At 43.0% G+C, this 12,316-nt stretch overlaps 1 protein-coding gene across 1 annotated transcript in view; it reads left to right on the top strand.

Annotated features, from left to right (window-relative positions):
• TRPC5 (transient receptor potential cation channel subfamily C member 5) overlaps nt 1-12,316 on the top strand; it is a 249,344-nt gene that overhangs the window by 217,344 nt on the left and 19,684 nt on the right. The window contains exon 9 of the mRNA XM_034649039.1: nt 6,749-6,944. Within this exon, the coding sequence (XP_034504930.1) occupies nt 6,749-6,944 (196 nt within the window). The remainder of the gene's footprint in view (nt 1-6,748; nt 6,945-12,316) is intronic.

Genomic DNA, 12,316 nt, shown 5'->3' with positions numbered 1-12,316 from the left:
TCTTTACCACAGTACACAGGGCCTTGATAACCTGGACCCCACCTCTCCAGCCTCTCACTCCTCTTCCCCATTGGCAACATCTTGTTCTTTCCTACTACAGGAGAGCATCTTGGCCCTATAGGCCTTTGCACATCCCACACCATTCCCTCTGCCTGCCTGGAATGCCCATCCCCACCTGGCCAGCCTGGAAAACTCTAACCCATCTTTCAAGCCTCTGCTGAAAAATTACCTGCTCTTCTAAGTCTCTTCTTACCCATTCTAACCCCACTCTCAGTTACAGGCTCCTTGTGTGTTTGTTGCCCGCAGCATTCTAAGCACATCTCCATGACAATATAACTTGTATGGTAGCCATTGTTGGCTCTTTCACCTGCCAGACTGAGATTACCCCACTTTAGCAAGCCTTGTACCTACCACAGAAGCCTAAGACATAATGATTTTCAACATGCCCATCTTATCCTCGATTCCAGAAGATTTACTTCTGCACTGTCCCCCTCATATGGCTGAAGTATCTGGCCATACTGAAGATCTGAGAATCAAATATTACAACACATGCAAAGCATTTAACACAGTGTCACTCTGCTGATCCACTTTTAGCTTGCTGTCAGAGAAAATCCTTGGCATTTCTCCTACATCCCTCATCCTGAATTTGGGCACTTGGCCCAAGAGCAAAGCTCTACATTGATCCCTATTAAATTTCATCTTGTTAGTTCTAGCCCATTGCTCCATGCTGTTGAAACCTTTCTGAATCTTGATCCTGTCATCCCGTGTATTAGCTATCCCTCCCAGTCTTGTGTCATCTGAAGATCTTAGAAGCTTGCCATCTATTCTTATCCAAAGCATTGATTAAAATGTCAGACGGGCTTGATATTCACTGGGTGGTATATATTGGGCAGCTATTAAAATGATACATGTGAAGATTCTATATATACACAAAAAGTAACATAACCCAAATGTGTAACTCTTAAAAACACAAAAATTATACACACTATGATTGCAACTATGTGCAACTAGATATGCAAATGGATGACAATCTCTAAAGACAATAAAGAAATGTAAAGGTTAAGAATAATCATAAAAGTATCTAACATTTACTGAGTGTTAGGTCTAGGCACTAGTACAAAATGAGCCTTACATGAATTAATTCATTTAATCCTCACAACCATGTTATGAGGTAGGTGTTATTATTATTACCCATTTTACAGATAGAGAAATTAGGGTACAAAGCAGTTATACAGGCTGCCTCCAGTCACACAGATGATAAGTGACAGAGTCAGGATTTCAATCCAGGCATACAAGCTGTAGTCTGTGCTTTTATCCAGGGATGCAGGTGCAAGGCTGATTTTGTGAAGTTACATAAAACTTGTTGTATAAAATTGCTATAATCACGAATACATGCAAAGCCATAGCAGGTCATAGCAGTGACACAGCAGGTCACTTGGGACCTCCTTGTAGACCAACTCCATTCGTTTGTGGCTATCCCTACTTAATCAGCGGTGACTTCTCTACCCAGCATTCAGCCCATATTTCCCCATCTTATTTACATGGATACAAACTCAGTCCCCATCAAAGGTTCTTTATGTTTCTGGCCAGGTTTTAAATATTGTTGTTGTTTGTCTCTTGCTTTTCCCCCTATTTTAAATGCATAGCCTTCCTGCTATCTTATCACAGGATGGCACCAATTATCTGTACTCTTCTTAGTTGTGTGCTTCTTCCATCATCTTTAACAGATTTATTCAACAAACATGTATTCAGCAACTGCTACATGCCAGCCAATGAGGATACTAAGATGGCATTCTTATCCTCAAGAAGTTCGTAGTCTAATGAAGAATATGAAGTGTAAACAATTAGAATAGCTGCCATTTTTAATGTTTATACCAAACACTGTGTCCACTGTGTTATAGGTGGTATCTTATGTAATAGAGAAAAGTAGTTAAGCATGTGGGCTCCAGGATCAGAAGAGCCTGGTGCAAATCTTACTTTTGCCACTTCCTACCAGTGTGACCACTCTGTGCTTTAGTTTCTCATCTGAAAAAAATAAAATAATGTAGCTATTTCACAGGGTTATTTTGAGCATCAAACACTACAAGACATGCAAAGCACTTAGCACAGTGCCTGGCACGTAATAAGGGCACAGTAAATGTTAGCAATTAGTATTTATCCTTCCAATAAACTATTTTAGAGATGAGGAAACTTGAAGTTTAAAGGTTAAGTTTTCGGGGCGCCTGGGTGGCACAGCGGTTAAGCATCTGCCTTCAGCTCAGGGCATGATCCCGGCGTTGTGGGATCGAGCCCCACATCAAGGCTCCTCCGCTATGAGCCTGCTTCTTCTTCTCCCACTCCCTGCTTGTGTTCCCTCTCTCGCTGGCTGTCTCTATCTCTGTCAAATAAATAAATAAAATCTTTAAAAAAATAAATAAAGGTTAAGTTTTCCAAAGTCAAATAGTTAATAAGGGGAGGAGTCCAAAGTTTGCTCTTAGCCACTCCCCTATACTATCGCTGGAGTGTGATATATGCCTTTGTAGAATCAGGCTAAAGTGCTATGGGAGAACAAAAGAGAAGCATCTAACCCAACCTCCTAGGAAAGGAGGCAGGGCAGGACAAACAAGAGGTGGGAAGAGAAGGAGACGGGATGAAAAGGGAGTCTAGAATTTGGGAGCATGGTAGGAGCATTCCATCCAGAGTCAGAAGCTCATGAAATGTATGATGGAATAAGAAACTGCAAGTCTGCGGAACTGCAGAATGGGCATGTGAAATCCAGGATGACATCACTGCTTTCACCCAAGCAGCCTTTCTATTTCGGTTTACCCTCCCGTTCTTCACTGGTCTGAATTAAGTCCAGCAGGGTAAACCCTGTCCATAGTCCTTCTGCCTTTCGAAAGATGAACTTCCCATCTCAGAGATGAGACTTTCAGAAAGTGTCCAGAGCACTGCAGTTGCTATCTTTATTCCACTGTGCCCCTCTTAGCTTTGTGATCTATTTGTGGATGGCTTGCAACATGCTCAAGTTCCCCCTTAACCAGCTGGGATGGATTTGTCTTCCATATATTCAATATCAAGTCTTCTTGAATGTTTGTATACTCACTTTGTGCCCCTTCTTGAGATAGCATATGTTTGTTTACTCTCTGCTAAATAAAAATAGATTATTTTCTTTAAAATCATATTCGTTAAAATCAAAAAGATATTCCTTCCGCATTAGGATTCTGGGGTTTGGTCAACATCCCTTGCCATCCCTGTGATCTGTGATGATTTTATTATAGACCTGGCCAGCAGGTAATGTCCACTGCTCTAGGGAGTGGCCCTTTCCCTGTAAATTCAACCTAGCCTAGAAGCCACTGGGCTTCCTACAGAGGTATCACTAGAATGCTCTTATCTACCCCATATGTCAGTCACCCATTTTAACTGGGTAGGTAAAGGTGAAGAAAGCTTTCAACAACCCAGCTTCTCCTAGTGGCCAGGCCATGTTCCGACATTTTATGCACCATATTGAAGGCATTCTCAGTATGAACTATGAAAACTGAGGAACAATCTTTCCACCTTTTTTTTTCTATCTTGTACAATTATAAATATAGAATCTCCCTGACTAGAATATCACCACAGTTGAAGGAAGATTTTAAATGTGTGAACTTTCACTTTTCGGGAATCTTTGTATCAGTCATTGCAACAGCCAGTAGTAAGTTCTACACTCAAGCATTACCTGTGGCATTTTTTTTTATTAAAGATTCTTATTTATTTATTTGAGAGAGAGAGAGGGAGCACAAGCAGGGGCAGAGGGAGAGGGAGAAGCAGACTCCCTGCTGGGCAGGGAGCCTGATGTGGGGCTCGATCCCAGGACCCTGAGATCATGACCTGAGCCAAAGGCAGACACTAAACCAACTGAGCAACCCAGGTGCCCCTTATTGAATGTTTTCTATACTCGAGGTCATTCAACTTCCAGAGACCCTGGTTTTTCAAACTACCATTCCGATTTGCTGCAGCTCCTGTTTTTCTGAACCACACCCACCCTGGCTTCTGCTCTCCAGCTATTGGCTAGCTGCTTGTGCCATTGCTGGCCTCCCACCTGCCCTGATCTCCGATGGACCCTGCCACATCCTGGTTGTGCCCCCTTGGTAGAACCAGACTCTTGAGCCCCATTTCTTTCCCATTTTTAATCCTCTGCCTGGCTCTGCAATGCACTGTATTGCCTGGCCCTGACTTTTAGACTCTCCTAGAAATTCGGATTGTGCGCTAAGTCTGACTTGCCATATTCCGGTTCTTGTGCCAACCTGTCCCCTGACCTCCAGGCTCTCATCTTACTTTTGATTCTCAAATGCTTCACCAACCGGCACTTATTTTCATCAAACAAAAAGCAAATTTTTTCCGTCTAGGCAGCTCACAAGCAATGTGATGCTGGAAGAATCACGGAAGTTACCTAGGATGATACAAGAAGAGCCATGTAACTGGTTGAAAAGGGCCATGTGCATGTTGCCTGAACAGCTCTGAAGGAGGCTCCGTGAGAGTCAGGCCAGTGTAGGCAGAGCACAACCTTCAAAATGACTAACCCCACTCTGCTTCCTACTGGCCGGGCAATTATCAATGAGACTGGAGTCTTCTAGACTTTAATCCATTAATAACAGTAATAGTAATAGTTAATAAGTGTTCATTCATTTATTCAACAAGTATTATCTAGTGCCTATCATGTGCCGGGTACAGAGTAGCTGTATGTCTCTGCTCTCCTAGGGCTTACGTTCTAGTGGGGATGGACAGAAAATAAACATTTAAATAAAAAATTACTTCATATAATTTTAGGGAGTTTTAAATGCTACAAAGAAAATTAAACAAGATGGGATGCCTGGGTGAGCTCAGTCAGTGAAGCGTCTGCCTTCGGCTCAGGTCATGATCCCAGGGTCCTGGGATCGAGCCCTGCATTGGGCTCCTTGCTGGGTGAGGAGCCTGCTTCTCCCTCTGCCTGCCGTTCCCCCTGCCTGTGCTCACTCACACTCTCTCTCTTGCTCACTCTAACAAATAAAAAAATAAAATCTTTAAAAAAGAGAGAGAGATGGGGCGCCTGGGTGGCACAGCGGTTAAGTGTCTGCCTTCGGCTCAGGGCGTGATCCCGGCGTTCTGGGATCGAGCCCCACATCAGGCTCCTGTGCTATGAGCCTGCTTCTTCCTCTCCCACTCCCCCTGCTTGTGTTCCCTCTCTCGCTGGCTGTCTCTATCTCTGTCAAGTAAATAAATAAAATCTTTAAAAAAAAAGAGAGAGAGAGAGAGAATTAAATGAGACAATAAGATAGAAAAAAACCTGGTGGAGCTAATTTTGGTAGAGGGACCAAGGAAAGCTTCTCTGAGGAAGTGACATTTGAGTTAAGACTCCAATGATGTTAAGGAGACAGTCGTGCAAAGATGGGGGGAAGACCACTCCCAGGTAGAGGGAATCTTTAAAACATTTCCCACATACCCCCTAAATGAACCCAAGAAGAAATCCCTAAGCCTCTCAAAATATATTGCACCCTAAAAACAACATATTTTGGAGGCACCTGGGTGGCTCAGTCAATTGGGCAACCGACTTTTAATTTTGGTTCAGGTCGTGATCTCAGGGTCATGTGATGGAGCCCTGCATGGAGCTCTGTGCTCAGCAGGGAGTCTGCTTCCCTCTCTCTTTCTCTCTCTCCCCTTCTTCCTCTGCCCCTCCCACTGCTCATGCTCTCTTTCTCTAAAAATAAATAAATAAATAAATCTTTAAAAAAAATTAAAACAACCTATTTTGAGCAATAGAAAAAGGCATCTAATCTTAAAGTAGCATTTCTTATATTCTGCCCCTCATCTGCGTGCTTGAGAAATGGTTGATTTTGGCCACCCGGAGCTGGCTGCCTTTTATTGCTGCCTGTACAGACTTCTGAATATGAGGCCAAGGAAACCCTAGACACTGAAAACATATCATTGCAAAGTTACATATTTGGAGATTAGGAGAGGAAGCAATAATTTGTGAAGCCATCTAATGTAAAATAATGTAGTGGTTTGGGGAGGTGAGATGGAATTGGATTTGATTTCTAGCTCAGCACTCAGAGCGGAGTGACCTCTGACTCTCTGCTTCCTCAGCCATAACAGTAAAGTTTTTATAAGGATAATAATGATCATGTAGGGAAAAGTGTTTAACATGTTTATATATAGTAAGTTCTCAGTAATTGTTAGTTAGCATATCGTTAAAAATAATCTACACAATGTGTTAGTTCAAGGATCCCTAAGCTCCTTCACTCAGCTTAGCACCCCGCTGGGGCCTGTCACAACCATAAAAGAAGTATCAGAAATGGTAACTTGTTCACGTTCACTCAGCTGGCAAATGACAGAGCTGAGATTTTTAACCTAGAACAATCTAACCCAAGTACCATATTCTTAACTACTCATTTACTGCCATTATGTAATTCAAAAGGTGATAAATCACATGGTCTCAAGATGAAAGAGAAAGTTTGGCAAAGGAAGGAGCCCTGGAAATAACTCTTAGAAAAGCATAGGCTCTGTGTAGACTGAGAAGAGAGAGAAGGTATTCCCGGTGGAAGGGGGAAGCCTAAGAGACAGAAGCGGTAACAAAGAGATGAACCCACCCGATTGGTTTGTGTGGGGAAAGAGACCAAAATGTGCGATATCATCAGTCTCCCTGTTGGGACGTAAATCTGACAGGCCCCTTATTAAGCAGATCCCTTCATGTTTTCTGACTCTCTTTCCTCCCCTTCCTAGAGAATTAACTAACCTGCTCTTCAACCTCTTTCAGGCTCTTCGAAACCCTCCAGTCACTCTTTTGGTCTGTCTTTGGCCTTTTAAATCTCTATGTCACCAATGTGAAAGCCAGACACGAGTTCACAGAGTTTGTGGGAGCTACCATGTTTGGAACATACAACGTCATCTCCCTAGTCGTGCTGCTGAACATGCTGATTGCCATGATGAACAACTCCTACCAGCTTATTGCCGTGAGTAGCTTTGCTTTACAAGGGTGATTACTTTATTTCAGGAGTGGTTGCATTGGCCTGGAGCCCACTGGAAGCTCAATGAAGCAGTGTGTCTGCCTTGAGTATTTTCCATTAGCTTTCCCAGTTGTTAGAGTGAGTTGTTTCTCTCTAAGGCAACTCAGTTTAGACTTTGAGTCCATTGAATCTCAGTAATCTAGAAGAGGATGTTCTAGTTAATAAGACTTTCTGGTAGCCGGTTAAAAATATGTTTAAAACTCTGAATCTATTTTGTTGCTTTAGAAAAGAAAGCTCAGGAGGTATGAGCAGAGTTTGGCTATAACTTGTTACCCCACTAATCTCCAGGGTGGATTGAGCTGACTCGTTCTCTAGGCAGGAGGGTCTTATCTCCCTCTTCACTGGAAACATGTCCCTCACAAAACTGAGCACGTTCTCAGACCGCGAGTGCCTAATTTTTGATCAAGGATATATGAGTAATTGCATTCCACTGTGAGACGTGCTTAAGTAGAGTCAATCACTAAATCTTTTTTTTTTTTTTTGGACCATCATGCTACCATTTGGATCAGCAATATTACCCTAAATGAGAAATGGCGAAGGTATAGGACAGAGGATCGGTCCAGGCCCTGCCCTGGTTTTTGGTGCCAAAGTAAATATCTAACCTTAGCATATTTTCTTATGATCTGCCTATCATATTTAGAAATGGAGTGGTAGCAAAGGAGTTCTGGTTATCTAAGGTCCTGTTTAGTTGGGTATCAGTGGATTTGGATGCTGAGTTCATATGAAGATGCTAAATCACCCCCATGGTTCTATCTGTTGCTGAAAGTTTTTGCTATAGCACAGAAGACAGATGAAAAGACTTGACTCTGGTCTTCCTTCATAGATGCTATTCTCAGATTTGGTCTGCCACTGACGAATCATTTAGCCTACAGAAAAGCAGCTTAAAGTATTGGTTGTATAAATACAACATACATATAAATATATACATAAATATACATACAGAGTTTTACACACACAGATATATACACGTGTTGTCCACATTTCATGAATACTACTGGTGATAGTGACCATCTGTGATCCAAAGAGGCATGGGTTTATGTTGCAGCAGGAGGATTTTGAGTTATCTATTAGGAAAAATTTCCTAACCATAAATAGCAATGAGATATATTCTCCTAGGTGGGTTTGTAGAATTTCTCTCACTGGACAGTTTAAAGAAATCAGAACATAAAAGTATCCATTAGGATGGTTTAGATCTTAGGTGCTTAGGTGGGGGCATATAGTGAAAAAATATATTAGGAGTTAGAAGACCAGGGACTCTAGTCCTAGTCCTGTCATTTGTAACTGTGACCTTCAGTAACTTACTTTCCCTTTGTGGGCTTCAGTTTCTTCATCCAAAAAGTGAGAGGGTTGAAATGGATGGTCTTTACTGGGGCATAATTGACATATAGCATCAGGTAAGTTTAAAGTGTATAATGTGATGATTTGATACACATATATATTGCAAAATATTTATCATAATGAGGTTAACACATTCTTCACCCCACATAAATGCCCCCCCCTTTTTTGGTGAGAACATTTAAGATAGCAACTTTCTTAGCAACTTTCAAGTATACAATACAATATCGTTAACTAGAGTCACCATGCTGGACATTACATCCCCAGGACTTATTCAACTTCTAACTGTGAATTTGTACTCTTTGATCAACATCCCCCATTTCCCCCAACCCTCAGCCCCTGGCAACCTCCCTTCTACTCTCTGTCTCTCTGCATTTGACTTTTTTAGATTCCGCATATAACTGAGATCAGACAATATTGGTCTTCTTCTGCCTGACTTATTCGTCTTAGCCTAATGCCCTCCAGTTTCATCCATCCAAGATTTCCTTCTTTCTCATGGTTGAGGAATATTCTGTTGTATATAAGCACACCGTATTTTCTTTATCCATTTGTCTGTCAAGGGACAGTTAGGTTGTTTCCATGTCTGGTCTATCGTGAACAGTGCCGCAGTACGTGGGAGTGCAGATATTTCTTTAAGATGATGGTTGTATCTTCTTTGGCTATATACCCAGAAATGGGATTGATGGAACATATGGTAGTTCTATTTTTAATTGTTTTGAGGACCCTCCATACTGTTTTCCATAGTGGCTGCACCAATTTCCATTCCCACCAACAGTGCACCGGGGTTCCCTTTTCTTCACATTTGCACCACACTTGTTACCTCTTATCTTTTTGATAATAGCTGTTCTCTAACAGCTGTGACGTGATAGCTCATGGTGGTTTTGACTTACATTTCCCTGATGATTACTGATGCTGAGCACCTTTTCATGCACCTGTTGGCCATTTGTATGTCTGATGCAGTGGTCTTTTAATATCCCTGCTGGCTCTGACATCCTGTGAGCCTGGATGTCTAGATGAAAGGCTAAGTTCGCAAGGTCCCTTCTAGCTCTGAAATACTGTCCATCTGCTGCTTTTGAAATGGAATATCACTCAGTTTTATACTTCTCTCTCTGAATAGTTCAAACCCAACCAGACCAAGAACTCTGGAATGATCTATGTTCACTCCAAGTCTGTCTGTATAAAGGGGAGAGGCCTAAAATCTCAGGGGGCTATTTTCCCACCCCTATGCCTAACATCCTCTTACACTGCCAAAGATGGCAATATCCACACTGAAGCACTTGTTTTTTTTCTCCCTGGGTGTCTTGCAGCTGATCACTCCTAATGGCAGTGGAAAACAAAGAGATTTTCTTGTCACCTCATACAGGGCTGTGGTGTCTCCCACTGAGCTCAGTGACATTTTGCTAGGAAGGGTGGAAATAATCAACTCTGGCTCTCTTGTCACCACCTGCTGGTAGCAAGTTGTGTTTTAATGCCACCTAATGTGGTACCGGAAGAAAACACCTTAGCTTGAAGAGAGAGCTTGGCGGCAGAGGGGTGTGTGTTTGCTGGAAGATCTCATACCTATGAACCCATGGCCAACCATTCTGAATACTACCTCCTACTTTGGGATCTTCTGGTAATGTGTCTTTATCATTTGGAACTGGATCCAGTGGGGTCCTGAGATTGGGCAACCTGATTCCAAAAATATCTGGATCTGTCTGAGCAGTAAAGACCAGCAAGTAGATTTGATTCCGCTTGCAACATCTCCACTTCAGTAGTCAATGTGGTTTTTAGAAGGGCTCTGATATGGAGGAAATATCAGAGGAAGGGAAGCCACTGCAGATGAGTCTCTCTTACTTCAAAAGGTATCAACAGGCTGACTCAGTCTAAGTGGAGACTCAGTTGTTGACATGGTTTACTGGGAATATGTTTGGCGTACATCCTAAGACAGGGCCCAGGAACACCATGCAATAGCAATCCCTTGAAAGGTCAAGCTCTTTCTCGATGCTCTATGCGGGATACAGAGCTGCTGGTGGAATAGAGATCTGGCTCTTGAGAAATTCATATTTCTCTGCCAGAGGAGACTCCACTGGCTATCATTGATAGTCAGCTTCAAGATATGGGGAAGCAAGGATCACTCCGGGCCTGTGCTCTGTGGTCCCAGCCAGCATCATCAGGTGAAGCCGGCCATATTTTATATCGTGATTATTTGTGATTAGCATCGATTTTCTCTCCTCCCTTTATCCTTTTATCTCCCTCAAGCTGCTTATTTCTCTCTGCAACACTTCTTTCAGCACATCCACCTTGTCACCGCTGCTCCTCATGCGTATGTTCCCAGTCCCATCAAGTGAACCTGCCCTTGATACCATTTGCATCAAATTCACCCTTATGGAAATACGAGGTGGGAGGGACAGACCAGCCCCACAATATTCACTTACCTTAGGCGCTATTCCTACTGCCAACTCACCTACAAGGGGCATCTCTTTTGCCTGAGACGGGTCCTCACAAAACACAGGGCTTGTAATGATCTGTGTGATATAGCCTCATTCAGCAAGTTACTCAGAACCTTCAGTTTCTCTTGCTACTGTGGAGTGTTCACTCTAAAGCTGAGATTAAGTAAACAGCACTTGCCTTACTAAGCCACATCTGCTGCGAGGCTTGAGAAGAGCCCAAATACATAGAATTGATTATCTCTCCCTTGGGGTGGCAGCATTCGGAGGCTCAGATAATGGATGAAGTCTCCAACTGCAAAAGACAGCTATGCCTATGAAGACATTCATCAAAACAATCCCAGCACTGTGAAGACAGTAAACAAGGCTGGGAGGGGCCACTGTACACCTGGGAGGGCCAAGGGGGGGCAGGTGGTCTTCCCACCCACCCCCAGTCACCTGGGTCCAACTTCAGACTTTCAAAGCACAGAAAAGACAACTCGCACACTACACCATGATTTGTAACCCACTAACCAGGCAGATAACCAACTGCTATGCACTGATAGGGCACCCAGTTGTGAAGACATTGAAATATTTTCATACTAGTCAGTAAAAAACTGCTACTCCAGCTGTTGCCTCGGGGATGCCCCTAGATCACCTCACAATCCAGCAGGTAAAAGGTGATGCCTTGAACAGCAGGTATTTTGTATGCCTCTGTTCCAGTGTTATTGCTAGCATACATTCAGTTTCTTCTTTTAATTATTTTATTTATTGATTTGAGAAAGAGAGAGTGAGAGAGTGCACAAGCAGGGGGGAGAGGAAGAAGCAGGCTCCCTGATGAGCAGGGAGCACGACACGGGACTCAATCCCAAGCCCTGGGATCATGACCCGAGCCGAAGGCAGATGCTTAACAGACTGAGCCACCCAGGAGCCCCTGATTGGTCGGTTTCTTAAACAGTCTGAATGTCATCGTGGCAGGCAGAATCCTAATATGCTCCCCTAAGATTTCCTGCCCTAATCGTCAGGACCATGAATATGATGAGATAGCACATTTGTGATTACTTTGCATACATGGCAAAAGAAATTTTACGGATATAATTAAGGTTATTAATCAAGGAGATTATCCAGATGGGCCTAATCTAATCACATAAGTCCTTTAAAAGCAGAGTTTTCTCCAGCTGGTAACAAAAGAAGATGTCAGAGATTCGAAGCATGAGAAGGGTTTGTTGTGCCGTTGCTGGCTTGATGATGGAGGGGAACATGGAGAAGAAATGCAGGTGGCCTCTAGGAAACGAGACCAACCCCCAGCTGACAGCCTGCAAGGAAGTGGGGACCTCAATGCTACAACCATGAGGAAATGAATTCCACCAACAACATAAATGAACTTGGAAGCAGATTCTTCTCCAGAGCCTTGAGATAAGAGCTCAGCCACACCGACATTCTGATTTCAGCCTTGGGAAGGCCAGTGTGACTGGAGTGGAGTACACAAATCAGAGAGAAGTAGGAGATTATGTCAGAGGTAATGAGGGTCAACAACAGGTTGTGTTGGGCCTGAGAGATCTTTGTAAAGACTTT

Source organism: Ailuropoda melanoleuca, chromosome X (assembly GCF_002007445.2).
Source record: "Ailuropoda melanoleuca isolate Jingjing chromosome X, ASM200744v2, whole genome shotgun sequence".
NCBI classification, from domain to species: domain Eukaryota; kingdom Metazoa; phylum Chordata; class Mammalia; order Carnivora; family Ursidae; genus Ailuropoda; species Ailuropoda melanoleuca.
This window is presented reverse-complemented; position numbering and strand designations above follow the sequence as displayed.